Here is a 20,016-nt window from a genome sequence, read left to right on the forward strand (position 1 = left end):
ATTTAGGGTAGATCATCACAACAGCGGGGGAGATTGATGCGGATATGACCTATAGAATTAAAGCAGGATGGTGTAAATGGAGAAGTGTGTCTGGGGTACTGTGCGATAAACGAATGCCTACTAGACTAAAAGGTAAGTTCTATAGAACGGCTATTAGACTAGCGATGTATGGGGCGGAGTGTTGGGCAACCAAGAAATAACATGTAGATAAGATGGGTGTGGCTGAGATGAGGATGCTAAGGTGGATGTGTGGCAAGACTAGGCAAGACATAATTAGGAATGAGTGTATTCGGGAATGGGTGGGAGTAGCACTGATAGAAAATAAGTTGAGAGAGAATCGATTGAGATGGTTTGGTCACATTCAACGGAGACCAACAGAGGCAGTAGTAAAGAGATGCGATGCTGTAACGGTAGATGAGAGTGTTAGGGGACGGGGTAGGCCTAGATTAACGTTGGCTAGCGTTGTAAATAGAGATATGGATTTACTTAATTTGACTAACGAAATGGCCTTTGATAGGGCTGCGTGAAGAAGAAGGATTGATGTGGCCGACCCCATTTTATGGGACTTAAGGCTTGGTTTGGTTTGGTTAAAGATCCAACATTGCTTGAATAGTGAAAAGTAGCTCATATATGTCTCACAACATATATTTTACATATGTCTGTTTGGTGAAAAAGTCAAGGCCAAATAAATTTTATATACAACTTTTCAAGAATTCAAGATTTCTCATTCTTAAAGAGTTAAGGGGGCATTGTTTTCACCATAAATTATTTTTTGTTGATTGTGGCCTGTCAATCATGGCCAAATTTAATCTTATTGATTGTGGCCAGTCGATTTTGGTCTGTCGATTTAAACTATAAATTATTTTTAATATAAAGTTATGGCCACATTATATTTATATTTATTATTATTGTTATTTTTTGTTTAGTGCAGAATGTAATTAATTAGTTGATCATGATATGAATTAAGGAAAATAACAACGTGATGATTCACCCAAAAAAAAAAAAAGCGTGATGGAATGTTGGTTCCAAAGAGGAGTAGTGGAGCCTGCATGATTTGAAGTGGCAAACGTGGCTATATTGGAGGAGAAATTGCCTAGCAATTCTTGCCTAAAGAAGCTTTGGGCGTCGATTATAAATAGACAAAGAGATGCAAGCAGAAAAAGGAGATCAACAAATCATCAAACTTATCATAGTTTTTTGTCTCTTTATTTTTAGGAGTAGTCTACCTTAATTCTTATGAGTAGATTGTCCTAATTTTTAGGAGTAGCTTTCAACAGTTTGTAACTTTGTAAACTTAGAAGATTTCAATAGAGGTTTTTCCATGTTTACTTCACTCTTTTGATTGTTAATTGTTCCAAAGAAGTCCTTGTACTTTCAAGGCATTAGAACCTTTACATAGTCGTCTGATTTTCTGTTTGGTTGTTTGGTTAAAATTGCTGTTAAGTCTCTGTCGATCAAGACTTATCATAATTTTTACTAACAATTTTTGGCACGCCTAGTAGGACTACATCCTAATTTGGAACAATGGAAAAGACGAGGCATCAAAGCCAAACGAGTGGCCCTTCTGTACAGCCTAGTAGCAGTTTGGTTTCACAATTAAAGGAGGCTCTTGCATCTCTTTCAGTTGAGGAAAAACAGGTGCTGGTTGGTGAGTTAAGAAGTGTTGTTGGTGAGTTAAGAAGTGTTATTGATGATTTTTCTAGAGGGCAGTGTCAGACAAGGGTGGAGGTCCACAAGACACCTTCAAATGTTGGTGTTGTTACTCCATCAATTGTCATGGTAGCAAAAACAGACGGCCATGAGAACCAAAATTTCATGGCTAGGGGGCAATTTCACAAGGAAGAAATATTTTTTGGGTTTTCAAAAAATATTTCTAACCCATTAATGTGTGAAACAAAAAATCAGCCCTTTGTTGCAACTCTTAGTACAGAGAGTAATGCAAACAATTTGGTTAAAAAGTGTGATCTTAAGCCAACCATGGCTGAAAATTATTAACAATCAAATGTTCATGACTTTGAAATCTTTGACATTGTTCAAGATGTAAAGTATGAGTTTTTAAGACCACCTTATGCTATGGCTTTTATTATTCATGGTCCTTTTTTGATTTGTGGATCACATCAAAGCTTGTTTTTTATGAAATGGCTAGCGAGAGAACAAAGTCCAAAAAGTCATAGAGATATATTGCGAATTATGATTTCTTGATTGGCCATTTTCACAGTGCTAGAAAATAAAACAAACTGAAATTCCAAATGTTTGCTTTAATGCTTAGAGTATTTACCAATGCCAACATGGGAAGATTATTGTACTCCAAATAATAGGCCAACCCTTGGTTTCACACTTGGTTCATGCATTGCTCTGTCAATTGTGTAAATACACTGTCGATTGAAGTAATCTAGTACCAATTTAAAAACTCATACATGGCCTACATGGACTACATTTGTGAAGGATGCACAACATATTTATAATATGGCCTTTGGTTGCTATTTTATTAACATGTGCTTATAATAATCATTTTTTTTTTGGTTAGTAAAAAAGATTTATTTTGGTGATGGTTTTTTGACAAATCAATTTTATATACAACTCTTCAAGAATTTGAGTCTTCTCATTCTTAAAGAGTTGGGGGGGCATTGTTTGCACCCATTTTCGTAAATTTCCTATCGACGGGTGGATCAATTGAATGATGAGACATGGCAATAAAGTCAAAGTCTTTCATTTGATCAAAGAGAAACAAGGCAGGAAAGAATTGTTTAAGTGTATGAATTGTTAAAAGTAGTCACGGAGCAGTTATTAAACAATTGTTGGCTTAGTGGGCTGATTTGTGTGAAGTCATGATTGAGAAATGGAGCTCTGTTTCTCTCGATACAAGGCTCAGAATTTTGAGGGAGCTCTGTTTCTCAGTTATTAATTGATTCATTCATTTCAATTCAATTTAATTTTAAATAAGTATGATCAAGTACCATACTAAATTAATTGAGTCAAGTACAATTGCTAAATAATTTTTAATTAGTGAGATATATGGACAATTAATGCAAATTAATTACTTAATCTTAAGAAAATAAATTCATCGGACATACAGTTTCTCTTGCAATTGAGTTTTTGATAAAATTATTGATGATTCTATTGTTCTAATCTTTGGAGTGCATATAACTTAGAAAATATGAGGAAGAAGAACTCCGAAAATATGAGGAAGAAGGAATATATTTCTGTTATATTCAAAACTTCTTATTTTACAAGACCAAATGACACTCCTTATATAGGAGATATTACAAACATCATTATAACCCATTATATGCCACTTACATATTATATATTACCATTATCTACCACTATCATATTATATACATGCCACTATCTACCACCAACACCACTATCATATTCTATACATGCCACTATCTACCACCAACACCACTATCATATTCTATACATGCCACTATCTACCACCAACACCACTATCATATGCCACTATCTTATTATATGCATTAACACAAATTTCCAGCACTCCCCCTCAAGCTGGTTTGAAGATATCTTCCATAGCCAGCTTGCTAGTCAGCTTATCAAATTGCTTCTTGTGTAGTCCCTTCGTTAGCACATCAGCTAATTGTTCACCTGTTGGAAGGTAGGTCATACAGATTATGCCAGCATTGATTTTCTCCTTGATGAAATGTTTATCCACTTCTATATGTTTTGTGCGATCATGTAGAACTGGATTATGAGCTATAGATATAGCTGCTTTGTTGTCACAATAGACCTTCATAGGTGTCGGGTGAGAAAGTTTTAATTCTTCAAGAATTCTTTTAATCCACATTACTTCACAGATTCCATGGGCAACAGCTCTGAACTCTGCTTCTGCACTACTTCTAGCTACCACATTCTGTTTTTTACTCCGCCATGTAACTAGGTTCCCACCTACAAAGGAGCAGTATCCGGATGTTGATCTCCTGTCTGTAACACTTCCTGCCCAGTCTGCATCTGTGTATACTTCAACTTGAAGATGTCCATGTTTCTTGAACAGTAAGCCTCTCCCTGGAGTTCCTTTCAAATATCTTAAGATCTTATAAACGGCCTCAAAGTGCTCTGCCCCTGGTGAGTGCATGAACTGACTTACCATGCTGACTGCAAAGGCAATATCAGGCCGCGTATGAGACAAGTAAATCAATTTTCCGACAAGTCGCTGATATTGTTCCCTCTCTTTGACTTCTTCAGCCTTAGCAGCTTGTAACTTCAAGTTAAGCTCGATCGGAGTCTCCACCATCTTACAACCAAGCATACCTGTTTCTCCAAGGAGATCAAGAACATAGTTTCTCTGATTAACGAATATACCTTCCTTGGATCTTGCAAATTCCATTCCGAGGAAATACTTGAGGGCTCCCAGATCCTTAATGTGAAATTCTTTTGCGAGTTTCTCTTTGAGGGCTGCTAACTCTGCTTCATCATTACCAGTTAAAATGATGTCATCAACATAAACAATCAAAATTGCAATTTTACTGTTTTTTGAATGTTTATAAAATATTGTGTGATCTGCTTGACTCTGCGAGAAGCCACAACTGATAACTGCCTTCCCAAAGCGTTCAAACCACGCTCTTGGTGATTGTTTGAGTCCGTATAATGACTTGTTCAATCTGCATACTCTGTCGCTTCCAAGTCTCTGCTCAAATCCCGGCGGTAGGCTCATGAACACCTCCTCTTCAAGATCACCATTGAGAAATGCATTTTTAATGTCAAGTTGATGTAGAGGCCAATCTGAATTTACTGCAAGAGATAACAGTACTCTGATGGAATTTATTTTAGCAACAGGAGCAAACGTCTCCTGATAGTTGATCCCATAAGTTTGAGTGAAGCCTTTAGCCACCAGTCTCGCCTTGTATCTCTCAACGCTTCCATCTGCGTTACATTTTATCGTAAACACCCATTTACACCCAACTGTTTTCTTGTCTTTGGGTAGATCAACTATCTCCCAAGTACCACTTCTCCTTAAAGCATTCATCTCCTCCATGACTGCTAATTTCCAATTCGGATCATCCAATGCTTCCTGTATATTCCTTGGAACAAACAAGTGTGAAATCCTAGATGTGAAAGCTCTATGGTTTTTAGACAGTCTTTGATAGGAGAGGTAATTTGCAATAGGATGTTTAATGCAATTTCGAACACCTTTCCTAATTGCTATAGGAACATCAAGGTCGGAAATAGAAGGAATAGGATTACCTAAAATTTCGATGCCAGAACTCGGGTGGACATTCGGGTCATTAGGATGGACATTCGGGTCATTATTCCTCAGATGAAATCGCTTCCTAGTATAAACCTGAAGCTCAGGATTTAGATCATTTTGTAGTACTTCTCCCCCTAAACAAGAATCTTCTTGACTAGGCACCATAGAACTTGGTTCTCCTAAGTGATCATTATCAGACAGATGTGATTTTTGTGTAGGATAAATGACATTGGGGAGCGGGATAGAAATATCCCAAAAACGGTCTTCTACTCCACTTGTCTCCCCCTGAAGAGAAGTGTTGGGGAAATAGGATTTTGTTTCCACAAATGACACATCCATACTCACATGAAATTTCTTGGTTTGAGGATCGAAACACTTATACCCCTTTTTGTTTGAGGAATAACCCAAAAAAACACATTTTATAGCACGGTGGTCAAGTTTTGAACGAAATTGACTAGGAACATGAACATAGGCAGTACATCCAAAAACTTTGGCGGGTAAATCAGAAAACAACCTCGTGTCAGGAAAAAAAGTTTTGAGACAATCGAAAGGTGTTTTGTATGTTAACACCTTTGTAGGCATCCTGTTTATCAAATAAGAGGCTGTTAAAATTGCTTTACCCCATAAATATTTAGGAACATGCATGTAAAACATTATAGCACGTGCTACTTCAAGTAGATGTTTATTTTTTCGTTCTGCAATGCCATTTTGTTGAGGGGTATCCCGACATGTAGATTGATGAAAAATTCCCTTTTTTTCCAAAAACTCACCCAACTGCTCATTGAAATATTCTGTTCCATTATCAGAATGTAAAATACCAATTTTGGTTTGAAATTGGTTTTCAATCATATTGTAAAAATTTGTGAATAAATTTTTCACGTCAGATTTTTTATTCATCAAATAAATCCAACATAAGCGGGTATGGTCATCAATAAATGTAACAAACCATCTTTTACCAGAAAGAGTAGTGATTTTAGAAGGGCCCCAAACATCACTATGAATCAAATAAAAAGGTTTGGAAGCCTGGTAAGGTTTTGGCAAATAAGTAGAGCGATGAAATTTTGCAAAAATGCAACTTTCACAATGAAAAGAAGAACAATCAATCCCTTCAAATAATTCTGGAAATAAATGTTTCAGATAAAGAAAACTAGGATGTCCTAGCCTATAGTGCCATAGTATTATTTTTTCTCGAACAGAGATTGAACTAGTACTATTAAAGCTCTGAGCTTTTTTATTACTAACAGGTACTTCATCAAAGTAGTAAAGACCTTCAAGCATCCTAGCACGCCCAATCATCATCCCCGAGTTCTGGTCCTGAAATTCACAATGGGATTCAAAAAATGTAACACGACAATTAGAATCCTTAGATAGTTTACTGACAGACAAAAGGTTACGGGCTAAGTTGGGGACGTGAAGAACAGCATTGAGATTAATTTTCTCAGTTAGTTTAATAAATCCTTTTCCTGCAATAGGTGAAAAACTACCATCGGCTATTCTGATTTTGTCATGACCAGAACAAGGGAAATAGGTACTAAATAAATGGGAAAAACTAGTCATGTGATCGGAGGCACCGGAATCTATGATCCACGGAGAGAAGTTTAGGCAAGAGAAGGCTTTAGGATTTCTACCTGTTTGTGCCAACAAAACACTAGGAGTACCGGATGTGGAGTTGGATTTTATCAGCTTTAAGAGTTGATCAATCTGCTCTTTGTTGAAGGGACTTGAATCGGCTTCATTAGCGGTAGGAAAGCCACGATTCTTCTCTCCTTGTTTGCTGCTTTTCCAGTTGACAGGTTTGCCATGGATCTTCCAACACGTTTCGCGTGTATGGCGAGGCTTGTTGCAAAAATCACACCAGACCCGTGGCTTATCATCAAACCTGTGCTGGTAATTTGCAGCCTTGTTGGCCGCAGCATCGCTAATTAAAGCAGAAATTTCAATTGATTCACCAGTACCTTTTTTCTTAAGCATGACGCTCCTTCGGCTCTCTTCCCTTCTGACTTCGGCAAATACTTCGCCAATGGATGGGAGAGGAGGTCTGCCAATAATTCTTCCTCGCACTTCATCGAACTCAATGTTGAGGCCGGCAAGAAACTTGTAAATACGGCTGTCTTCCATAGTTTTCTTGTGGTGGTTGCAGTCGTCAACGGATTTCCATTCGTATGTGTTGAAGATGTCAAGATCCTGCCACAACCTTTTCAACGAATTGAAATATTTGGTGACGGAATCATCTCCTTGACGAATCTCTCCCAACTTCAAAGTTAATTCGAAAACTTGAGATTGATTTCCTAGGTCAGAATACATCTGACTAACATTATCCCACAATTCTTGTGCAGTAGGATAGCACATGTAATTAGAGCTTATATCCTCCTCCATAGAATTGACCAACCATGTCATAACCATGGAGTTTTCAGCGTCCCAACTGTCGAACAGCGGATCATTAACAGCAGGAGCCTTCTTGTCACCAGTGATGTAACCGATCTTTCCTTGCCCACGAATATACATCCGGACAGATTGTGACCAGCGGAGAAAATTATCACCATTTAGGCGGATGGTGGTGATTTGGACAGAGTGAGAGTTGGACGTTTTCACCGGAATGGCAGCGGCAGGGGTTGAAGTGGTTTCGGACGTGACTTCCGACATGGCTATGACGGTTTTAGGGCTGCTGTGTTTTTTGTAGCTCTGATACCAACTTAGAAAATATGAGGAAGAAGGAATATATTTTTGTTATATTCAAAACTTCTTATTTTACAAGACCAAATGACACTCCTTATATAGGAGATATTACAAACATCATTATAACCCATTATATGCCACTTACATATTATATATTACCATTATCTACCACTATCATGTTATATACATGCCACTATCTACCACCAACACCACTATCATATTCTATACATGCCACTATCTACCACCAACACCACTATCATATTCTATACATGCCACTATCTACCACCAACACCACTATCATATGCCACTATCTTATTATATGCATTAACACAAATTTCCAGCAATATATGCCCTTGAAGGTTAAAGTGTTTGCATGGACTATGTTTCCTAAGAAGCTTAATACCAAGATATGTTTCAAAAGAATAGGTCTAATCGTTCTTTACTCCGTCAATAGTGTTTGCATGGAGAACATTGACCATTTGTTTTTGCCACGCCATTAATATTATGGTGGAGGGTGTTTCAGCTGGGGGAGTTGGAGTTGGTGATACCTTCTTCTAGTGTTCAAATGCTTTGCACTTGATTTTAGAAGTGTTGGATCGAATCACAGAGCAAGGGCTCTTTGGAGTTGTGTAGTATGTGTGGTTGTTTGATATTTGGTTAGAAAGGAATGCTTTTGAAGATAAGTGTGAAGACTTATGGGTATTTGGGAGAAAATTTGTTATGTGGCTTATTTTTAGGCTCCAGTATCTCCTTTTAAAAGAGATTTCTTTATTTTTTATTTCTAGGGTTTGGAGAGTTGTATGTAACTAGTGATGATTCTTGTAATATATTTTCTTTTTGTTTGGTGGATAACTTGTTCCCTTCTTTATATTTTTCTTTTCTTTTTTATTAATATATATATTTTTTTGGTTGTTGTTGTTGTTGATCATATTAAAAATAAAAATAAAAATGAGGAAATCTATACTGCAAGTTGTAATATTTGTAGCTTTGCTTATGCTATTTTGTGGAACCTATGCCATTTTCTTAGTAACTGTATCATATAATGTACTAGATAGTTAAACCTCATGCTGTGGAAGTGATACTTGGTCTTTTCTTTTCTTTGTTACATTTATTTAGAGATAGTTCTTTATGTATAGTTTCTTATTTTATGATCTATGTGTTGCCCTCCCTTTCAGCTTTCCTGCATTAGATATGATCTTGTGGAAATGGATATCATTATGTCCACGAGAGAAACTAGCTTGACTGAGCAGCTTCTTCCCTTGAAACATTCTTTTCTCATTCATGAATTGAGGTAATATAAATTGGGTGTTTTATATACATATCTCCTTTGTAGAATCTCTTCTTAATTTTACATAACACTTAATGTGTGACTGGCACTTATTTGGAAGTCAATGTTTGTGGCTGTTTAAGCAACTGTAACAGGTAGCATTGTTAAAAAGGTCAGTTGTTGCTTGGTGCAAAGACAAAAGCTTCGGTTGTTGTAAAATTAACAATAAGAGAAAGAAGGAGGAGGAGGCGGAGGAGAGAAGAGAAACAGCGAGACAATGCAACAATAAGTTAAACAAAGAAGCTAGAATTAGGGTCCTCTTCCTTGTTCTTATGTGTTTATACTTATATGGTTCAAAGTAAAAAAAATGCAGACTAATTAGCACCTTAACATGTAACACTCCCCGTCAAATTGGTGGTGTTGTGAAATGTATTTTGGATATTTTGTATAGTTTGTATTTATCATAATGGTATTATTTTAGTATCTAGGATTAATTGTAGTTTTTCTCTTCTCGTATTTTGTAGAAGTCGGGATTCTCTTTTTATTCGTCACATCCCCCTCATTCTTAGCTAAGACAACATCACAGTGAACTTTGTTCTTAGTCATCTTTGCCCCTTCGTTCTTAGGTGTCTTGCCCTCGAACAACGTCTATGTAAGCCCCTCTATTTTCGAGTGACATTGGAGCAACCTCCTTTGTTCTTGGGTGACATTGTAGTCTCTCACATTAGTTCTTGGAATTGAAATTGCAATCTTTGTCATCGGCCCCGTTTGGTAGAGCTGTGAGAAAGTGATTATAGCTTATACCTTAACAGCTTATACCTTAGAACTGTGAACATAAGCTGATTTTTGACTTATAAATTAAGTTTCTTCTCCTCCACTCAAAGAATAAGTTGATTTTTGACTTACAAAAAGCTCTAAGCTGTGTTGTTAAGCTAAACCAAACACATCAAAATAGCTTAAATTAAGTTTGAAGCTGAAATAAGCTGGAAATAAGCCCTACCAAACAGGGCCATCAAGTCAATCGCAACCAATTATCTTTCTATCTCTAAAGAAGGAAAGAACCTTACTGGGTGTAATTGGGTTTACAAAGTTTAAACCCACTATAACGGTTCTCTTGAGCATTATAAGGCCAAACTAGTTGCAAAGGGTTTTTCTCATGAGTATGTGATTGATTATGATGAGACTTTTTTTTCTTGTAGGTTAGATGACCACCGTTCATACTTTGATTTCTGTTTCTACAGTTTGTCAATGGTTCATTTTTTAGTTGGATGTCAAGAATACCTTTAATAGGCATCTTAGTGAATAAGTTTGTGTCCTTCCCTAAGTCTTTCTCATCCCAATGGCTATGTCTGTCATTGTGTTGTGCTCTATGGTTTGAAACAATCTCCTTGTGCATGGTATGGGTGTTTTCAGTTGGCTGTTACTCAGATTGGTTTTCATCTGAGTGCTCATGATTTTGTCCTTTTGTATGTTATACTGCTTTTTGGATAGTTATTCTTTTGTTGTAGGTGGTTGATATGATGATCACTGATTATGATTTTGCTGCTATTACTGAAGATAAAAGACATGTTTGGGAGTTTAAGTCTGCTGCATTATTTTTTGGGCATTGAGGTAGCTTCTTCCATCAAGGGTTATTATCTCTTATCATAATCTAAGCATGCAAATGAGATCATTCAGTGTGCCAGATTCACAGATACTAAAGAATTGATACTCCTATTGAGCTACATGCCTAGTTTTCTACTACAGATGGTGTTCTTCTACTTTGTGTCATGACTTGGTTGGTTGCTTGGTTTATCTTATCGTTACTCAACCTAGTATTGTATGTATTATTCATGTGGCGAGCCAGTTTGTTGCTGCACTTTGTACTATTCATTTGATTGCTTTGTTATCCACCCCGTGTTATATTCGTGGTATATTTCGGAGTTTGTTGTTCTCTTTTGCATTCTCTTTCACTCTTTGAGCCTATGTCGATTCTAATTGGGCTAGTGATGTTTTTGATCACAAGTCCACTACTGATTTTTGTGTTTTCCTTGGTGATTTTTTATCCCTTGGGAAAACAAGAAGCAGTCTATTATTGCTTGTTCTATTGTCGAGGTTGAGTATCATGCTATGGTTCATGCCACTGCTGAGATTATTTGTTTCACACCTTGAATTCTGTAACCCAAGACCATGATAAGAGGTAAAGGGATAGGGATGGGTCAAGGAATGATAAGTGAGAAATATAGGAAATCACCAAGAGGTTGACTGAGTCAAAGATCAAGGCTGAAAGTCAACAAGGTGAGTGCTGGAAATTTGTGTTAATGCATATAATAAGATAGTGGCATATGATAGTGGTGTTGGTGGTAGATAGTGGCATGTATAGAATATGATAGTGGTGTTGGTGGTAGATAGTGGCATGTATATAATATGATAGTGGTAGATAGTGGTAATATATAATATGTAAGTGGCATATAATGGGTTATAATGATGTTTGTAATATCTCCTATATAAGGAGTGTCATTTGGTCTTGTAAAATAAGAAGTTTTGAATATAACATAAATATATTCCTTCTTCCTCATATTTTCGGAGTTCTTCTTCCTCATATTTTCTAAGTTGGTATCAGAGCTACAAAAAACACAGCAGCCCTAAAACCGTCATAGCCATGTCGGAAGTCACGTCAGAAACCACTTCAACCCCTGCCGCTGCCATTCCGGTGAAAACGTCCAACTCCCACTCTGTCCAAATCACCACCATCCGCCTAAATGGTGATAATTTTCTCCGCTGGTCACAATCTGTCCGGATGTATATCCGTGGGCAAGGAAAGATCGGTTACATCACTGGTGACAAGAAGGCTCCTGCTGTTAATGATCCGCTGTTCGACAGTTGGGACGCTGAAAACTCCATGGTTATGACATGGTTGGTCAATTCCATGGAGGAGGATATAAGCTCTAATTACATGTGCTATCCTACTGCACAAGAATTGTGGGATAATGTTAGTCAGATGTATTCTGACCTAGGAAATCAATCTCAAGTTTTCGAATTAACTTTGAAGTTGGGAGAGATTCGTCAAGGAGATGATTCCGTCACCAAATATTTCAATTCGTTGAAAAGGTTGTGGCAGGATCTTGACATCTTCAACACATACGAATGGAAATCGGTTGACGACTGCAACCACCACAAGAAAACTGTGGAAGACAGCCGTATTTACAAGTTTCTTGCCGGCCTCAACATTGAGTTCGATGAAGTGCGAGGAAGAATTATTGGCAGACCTCCTCTCCCATCCATTGGCGAAGTATTTGCCGAAGTCAGAAGGGAAGAGAGCCGAAGGAGCGTCATGCTTAAGAAAAAAGGTACTGGTGAATCAATTGAAATTTCTGCTTTAATTAGCGATGCTGCGGCCAACAAGGCTGCAAATTACCAGCGCAGGTTTGATGATAAGCCACGGGTCTGGTGTGATTTTTGCAACAAGCCTCGCCATACACGCGAAACGTGTTGGAAGATCCATGGCAAACCTGTCAACTGGAAAAGCAGCAAACAAGGAGAGAAGAATTGTGGCTTTCCTACCGCTAATGAAGCCGATTCAGGTCCCTTCAACAAAGAGCAGATTGATCAACTCTTAAAGCTGATAAAATCCAACTCCTCATCCGGTACTCCTAGTGTTTTGTTGGCACAAACAGGTAGAAATCCTAAAGCCTTCTCTTGCCTAAACTTCTCTCCGTGGATCATAGATTCCGGTGCCTCCGATCACATGACTAGTTTTTCCCATTTATTTAGTACCTATTTCCCTTGTTCTGGTCATGACAAAATCAGAATAGCCGATGGTAGTTTTTCACCTATTGCAGGAAAAGGATTTATTAAACTAACTGAGAAAATTAATCTCAATGCTGTTCTTCACGTCCCCAACTTAGCCTGTAACCTTTTGTCTGTCAGTAAACTATCTAAGGATTCTAATTGTCGTGTTACATTTTTTGAATCCCATTGTGAATTTCAGGACCAGAACTCGGGGATGATGATTGGGCGTGCTAGGATGCTTGAAGGTCTTTATTACTTTGATGAAGTACCTGTTAGTAATAAAAAAGCTCAGAGCTTTAATAGTACTAGTTCAATCTCTGTTCGAGAAAAAATAATGCTATGGCACTATAGGCTAGGACATCCTAGTTTTCTTTATCTGAAACATTTATTTCCAGAATTATTTAAAGGGATTGATTGTTCTTCTTTTCATTGTGAAAGTTGCATTTTTGCAAAATTTCATCGCTCTACTTATTTGCCAAAACCTTACCAGGCTTCCAAACCTTTTTATTTGATTCATAGTGATGTTTGGGGCCCTTCTAAAATCACTACTCTTTCTGGTAAAAGATGGTTTGTTACATTTATTGATGACCATACCCGCTTATGTTGGATTTATTTGATGAATAAAAAATCTGACGTGAAAAATTTATTCACAAATTTTTACAATATGATTGAAAACCAATTTCAAACCAAAATTGGTATTTTACATTCTGATAATGGAACAGAATATTTCAATGAGCAGTTGGGTGAGTTTTTGGAAAAAAATGGGATTTTTCATCAATCTACATGTCGGGATACCCCTCAACAAAATGGCATTGCAGAACGAAAAAATAAACATCTACTTGAAGTAGCACGTGCTATAATGTTTTACATGCATGTTCCTAAATATTTATGGGGTGAAGCAATTTTAACAGCCTCTTATTTGATAAACAGGATGCCTACAAAGGTGTTAACATACAAAACACCTTTCGATTGTCTCAAAACTTTTTTTCCTAACACGAGGTTGTTTTCTGATTTACCCGCCAAAGTTTTTGGATGTACTGCCTATGTTCATGTTCCTAGTCAATTTCGTTCAAAACTTGACCCCCGTGCTATAAAATGTGTTTTTTTGGGTTATTCCTCAAACAAAAAGGGGTATAAGTGTTTCGATCCTCAAACCAAGAAATTTCATGTGAGTATGGATGTGTCATTTGTGGAAACAAAATCCTATTTCCCCAACACTTCTCTTCAGGGGGAGACAAGTGGAGTAGAAGACCGTTTTTGGGATATTTCTATCCCGCTCCCCAATGTCATTTATCCTACACAAAAACCACATCTGTCTGATAATGATCACTTAGGAGAACCAAGTTCTATAGTGCCTAGTCAAGAAGATTCTTGTTTAGGGGGAGAAGTACTACAAAATGATCTAAATCCTGAGCTTCAGGTTTATACTAGGAAGCGATTTCATCTGAGGAATAATGACCCGAATGTCCATCCTAATGACCCGAATGTCCACCCGAGTTCTGGCATCGAAATTTTAGGTAATCCTATTCCTTCTATTTCCGACCTTGATGTTCCTATAGCAATAAGGAAAGGTGTCCGAAATTGCATTAAACATCCTATTGCAAATTACCTCTCCTATCAAAGACTGTCTAAAAACCATAGAGCTTTCACATCTAGGATTTCACACTTGTTTGTTCCAAGGAATATACAGGAAGCATTGGATGATCCGAATTGGAAATTAGCAGTCATGGAGGAGATGAATGCTTTAAGGAGAAGTGGTACTTGGGAGATAGTTGATCTACCCAAAGACAAGAAAACAGTTGGGTGTAAATGGGTGTTTACGATAAAATGTAACGCAGATGGAAGCGTTGAGAGATACAAGGCGAGACTGGTGGCTAAAGGTTTCACTCAAACTTATGGGATCGACTATCAGGAGACGTTTGCTCCTGTTGCTAAAATAAATTCCATCAGAGTACTGTTATCTCTTGCAGTAAATTCAGATTGGCCTCTACATCAACTTGACATTAAAAATGCATTTCTCAATGGTGATCTTGAAGAGGAGGTGTTCATGAGCCTACCGCCGGGATTTGAGCAGAGACTTGGAAGCGAGAGAGTATGCAGATTGAACAAATCATTATACGGACTCAAACAATCACCAAGAGCGTGGTTTGAACGCTTTGGGAAGGCAGTTATCAGTTGTGGCTTCTCGCAGAGTCAAGCAGATCACACAATATTTTATAAACATTCAAAAAACAGTAAAATTGCAATTTTGATTGTTTATGTTGATGACATCATTTTAACTGGTAATGATGAAGCAGAGTTAGCAGCCCTCAAAGAAAAACTCGCAAAAGAATTTCACATTAAGGATCTGGGAGCCCTCAAGTATTTTCTCGGAATGGAATTTGCAAGATCCAAGGAAGGTATATTCGTTAATCAGAGAAAATATGTTCTTGATCTCCTTGGAGAAACAGGTATGCTTGGTTGTAAGATGGTGGAGACTCCGATCGAGCCTAACTTGAAGTTACAAGCTGCTAAGGCTGAAGAAGTCAAAGAGAGGGAACAATATCAGCGACTTGTCGGGAAATTGATTTACTTGTCTCATACGCGGCCTGATATTGCCTTTGCAGTCAGCATGGTAAGTCAGTTCATGCACTCACCAGGGGCAGAGCACTTTGAGGCCGTTTATAAGATCTTAAGATATTTGAAAGGAACTCCAGGGAGAGGCTTACTGTTCAAGAAACATGGACATCTTCAAGTTGAAGTATACACAGATGCAGACTGGGCAGGAAGTGTTACAGACAGGAGATCAACATCCGGATACTGCTCCTTTGTAGGTGGGAACCTAGTTACATGGCGGAGTAAAAAACAGAATGTGGTAGCTAGAAGTAGTGCAGAAGCAGAGTTCAGAGCTGTTGCCCATGGAATCTGTGAAGTAATGTGGATTAAAAGAATTCTTGAAGAATTAAAGCTTTCTCACCCGACACCTATGAAGGTCTATTGTGACAACAAAGCAGCTATATCTATAGCTCATAATCCAATTCTACATGATCGCACAAAACATATAGAAGTGGATAAACATTTCATCAAGGAGAAAATCAATGCTGGCATAATCTGTATGACCTACCTTCCAACAGGTGAACAATTAGCTGATGTGCTTACGAAGGGACTACACAAGAAGCAATTTGATAAGCTGACTAGCAAGCTGGCTATGGAAGATATCTTCAAACCAGCTTGAGGGGGAGTGTTGGAAATTTGTGTTAATGCATATAATAAGATAGTGGCATATGATAGTGGTGTTGGTGGTAGATAGTGGCATGTATAGAATATGATAGTGGTGTTGGTGGTAGATAGTGGCATGTATATAATATGATAGTGGTAGATAGTGGTAATATATAATATGTAAGTGGCATATAATGGGTTATAATGATGTTTGTAATATCTCCTATATAAGGAGTGTCATTTGGTCTTGTAAAATAAGAAGTTTTGAATATAACATAAATATATTCCTTCTTCCTCATATTTTCGGAGTTCTTCTTCCTCATATTTTCTAAGTGTGAGTCAAAGAAATGGTCTACTGCTTAAGCGGTTTCAGTCACCAGGCAAGTCTAAAGGAACTGGGCAGCCTTCCCCTTATTCAAGATTCAAGAATGGGTCACACCGATCCTCAATCCAATGGCAATAACATGAATATTTAAGCATAAGTAAATGATACATCATCTTATCAATTCTCAATGAAAATCAACCATGCAATTCCAAGGTTCATTTCCCATTCATTGTCATGTAATCTAATAACATAAATTGGCTTCTCATTCTATGTTGAATGAATTACAGCATATGAGTTCAATCCATAATATTAACAAGTTACGCCCTCAAGGGCCTACAACAAAAGAGGCCCTTGGCTCTCAACAAATAATTGGCATTGTGCCTTTACATCACAATTAATGGCACAAGGCCTTGCACAAAAATGGCTTAATGGCCTCACACAATCCACAAAAGAAGATTCCAAGCTACCTCACGGCTTCAAATCACCACTAGCATCTAGCATGTTTATTAACGATGGGGTGAGCATAAAGCTCAGTAAAATATGCAACTAGCATGCTCAACTTGTGATCATGATGCGATACATAGCATAATACGAAAATAGTTTATCCAATGTTATTCAACAATTATTAGTCAATTGAAGTTCACAACTCACATTTTATCAAAATCTTATCCCTTATTTCATTTTCATCAAAGTTGAGCTTGAGGCTCTAGTTTCCAATGCACACAAATCATTATTCTCATTCAATGATTTTAAAGTTGTTTACTAATGAGAAACTCTCAAACATGAGTTACATAACCCTCACTTCTGTTGGAATGTATCCCACATCGCTTGAAGTTGGCCCATCTGTGCTGGTTATAAGGCTTCAGTTTCCCCTCTCCTTAATATCTGGGTTTTAAGGAGAAGTGTAGCCTGAGCTTTTCAATTTGGTATTAGAGCTTGGTTGGGCTTGGAATTGGTGTGTCGTTTGTCCGGCTATTGTATGTTGTGGTCTAGGAGGGTGTTAGAATGTGTCCCACATTAGTTGAAATTGCCCCATTTGTGTTGGTTATAAGGCTTCAGTTTCCCTCTGCTTAATACCTAGGTTTTAAGAAGAAGTGTGGGTTGGGCTTTTCAATTACTGCTTGGTGAAGAAGCATGGACACAGACATGTGACACGACACAAACACGCCAACACATAATGTAGGATCTGATACGTGGGGAACACATGCAACGTATATAAATTTATATATTTGTTATATTTCATATATAAGGATGGAATAACTACTATATGTCATATATATGAATTTTTATGTGGAAGATAATAATTTTAAAGTAAAAAATAATAATTAATAATTTTCTTTTAACCCTTGGGGGTTGGCTTAGTGGCTAGGCCTTGGGTCTTGGGGGTGTTCTCCCTCTTATGTGCAAACAATTCCTTGGGGACATTGGATTGGGGGAAAACCCTTGAATTAACTGTGGTGCACTTGTAGGAAACTCTTTGACAAGGGCCTGTGTACCCTTAGGGATTAGTCGGGTTTTGATCCAGACACCCCAATGCTAATAAAAAAAAAAATTGATAATAATTTTTAAGTCTAAAAGAAGAGAATGAGTATAAATTTACATTGTTTTTGTTTTATAATTTTATTCCAAGTTATTTTATTTAGACTTGTAATGTGTTTTATGTGTATCTAAGTGTTGTGAAATGTTTGACAAGTGTTGTGTTGAGTCGGTGGCAGACACGACACGTTAATTTCTTAGCTTCTCAGGCTACTAACCCAAATGACATTTGGTACCTATATTACGAGGGTTTCCAAACTTTTACCAAGGAGCATATCTGGCCCAATTTACTACATAATACACTAACTTTGAACTCACAAGTTCAATTATGAAAATTTTATCAAAGTTTACCTATTCAGAAGCATTTCAAGGTTTACCGTTCTCCAATCATTTCAAGATCAACTCATTTCACAATTTGGGTTCACAATCTCAACAACAATGGCCAAAAGCCCAATTCTCATTTCAAATATTCATTTTACCATATTGTTCAATATTTTCAAACAATTTTCTCAAAACTCCCTACAAAAGGGCTTTCAACATTTTCCTAATATACCAGATCATAACGTGATATTCTCAACTTTTTTCAAACATGTAGTAAATGACCAACGTTTTATGCTCTTTCACAAAAATAGGCATCATGGTATTCAACAAATATGCAATGTTGTAACATTTTTCATAATTCAATATACTCAATCTCATAATACAATGATAATATATGAAAATTCCCAATTTCTAGTATGTGATTCAAACCCCCTAAGGCATACAATTTCTCAAAATTTCTTTACCATTACATATACAAACTACCACACAGACACCTAAACCCTATATTGAACAAACTAGAAGAAACCCCTATGAAAATATTGTGTATATATGTATATATGGTAGTATAGTGTGTATATATTCTGAGAGATTGTGAGAGATTGGGTGTATATTTTCATTTCCTTTTTAGTCTTAGGGTTAGGCGTACTATATAATCAGATGTATCATTTGTATTTTGACACAATTGAATATACAACTCTTATTCATAAATCATACATGGTATCAGAGTCGTCTCTAAGCCAAAACTCTAGAAGTCGATTTCTTCTTCTCTGTGTTTGTCTGGTTCGACTGAAGGCCTCAAGCAATTGTCATGCGTGGTTCTCTCTTGATTGCAACTTCCCTCAGGTCGTAACACATAACCTCAACCTCACAACCCGACTGCCTTTGTCTCGTGACTACCTCTACTGTTCTTCTTCGTTATTGTCGTTCGTGGTTCTCTCTTCAATTTTGGCTCCAAGTCTTCGACTTTGGACTTCGGCATCAGGTTCATCGCTCTTCGACCTCTCTCAGCTTCAGTTTTTATGGCTCTACTTTGGTTGTATTTGACCATATGATATCATTCTATTTGATTTATTACAGTTTGTCCCCTCAAATTTTTTGGTTTTTACACTTGAACCCCTGGTTTGGCTATTGTGTTTTATTTTGGGTTTATTACACTTAAACCTCTCAATTATCTAGTTATTATGATGTCTTTGGCTTTTAATAAGTGTGCCTTTTGCCATCAAATGAGTCATTGGAAGTATCATTGTCCTAAGAAGGGATGTTTAACTGCTTTGCCTATGTCTGCCTCGTCTTCTCAGCAGTTTTCGATCAAGTTTTGCGCTCCTCCTCTGAGTACCGTTCGGCCTCCTGCTGGTTCTATTGCATCTGCTCCGGCTCCTGATCCTGGCTTGGCTTCCTTGATTGCTCAAATTAGTCAGCTTCAACATATATTGTCTACCTCCCAGTCATCCTTATCTGCCTCTATTGTTTCCTCTTTTTATTCAGGTTTGCTTGGGTTTTCTTCAGGTATTTCTTCGTTTGTCTGGCTTTTTGACTCTGGTGCCTCTTATCATATGACTCCCCATTTCTTCTTACTTCAAAATTGTACTCCTTCTCCCTTTTCTATTACTGCCAATGCCGCTAATAGGTCTAGTATGTCTGTTATATCTGTTGAGTCTGTCATAACGTTTGCTATGTTTGTTGTCTCTATTCCATGTGTCCTTTATGTTCCTCAGT

At 37.4% G+C, this 20,016-nt stretch overlaps 1 protein-coding gene across 3 annotated transcripts in view; it reads left to right on the forward strand.

Annotated features, from left to right (window-relative positions):
• LOC114263964 (piezo-type mechanosensitive ion channel homolog) overlaps nucleotides 1–20,016 on the forward strand; it is a 121,678-nt gene that overhangs the window by 10,474 nt on the left and 91,188 nt on the right. For all 3 annotated transcript variants that reach the window (XM_082915062.1, XM_082915059.1, XM_082915060.1), the window contains one exon: nucleotides 9,058–9,173. In XM_082915062.1, the coding sequence (XP_082771188.1) occupies nucleotides 9,058–9,173 (116 nt within the window). The remainder of the gene's footprint in view (nucleotides 1–9,057; nucleotides 9,174–20,016) is intronic.

This window comes from Camellia sinensis, chromosome 2 (genome assembly GCF_055761805.1).
Source record: "Camellia sinensis isolate YWXY chromosome 2, ASM5576180v1, whole genome shotgun sequence".
Lineage (NCBI taxonomy): Eukaryota > Viridiplantae > Streptophyta > Magnoliopsida > Ericales > Theaceae > Camellia > Camellia sinensis.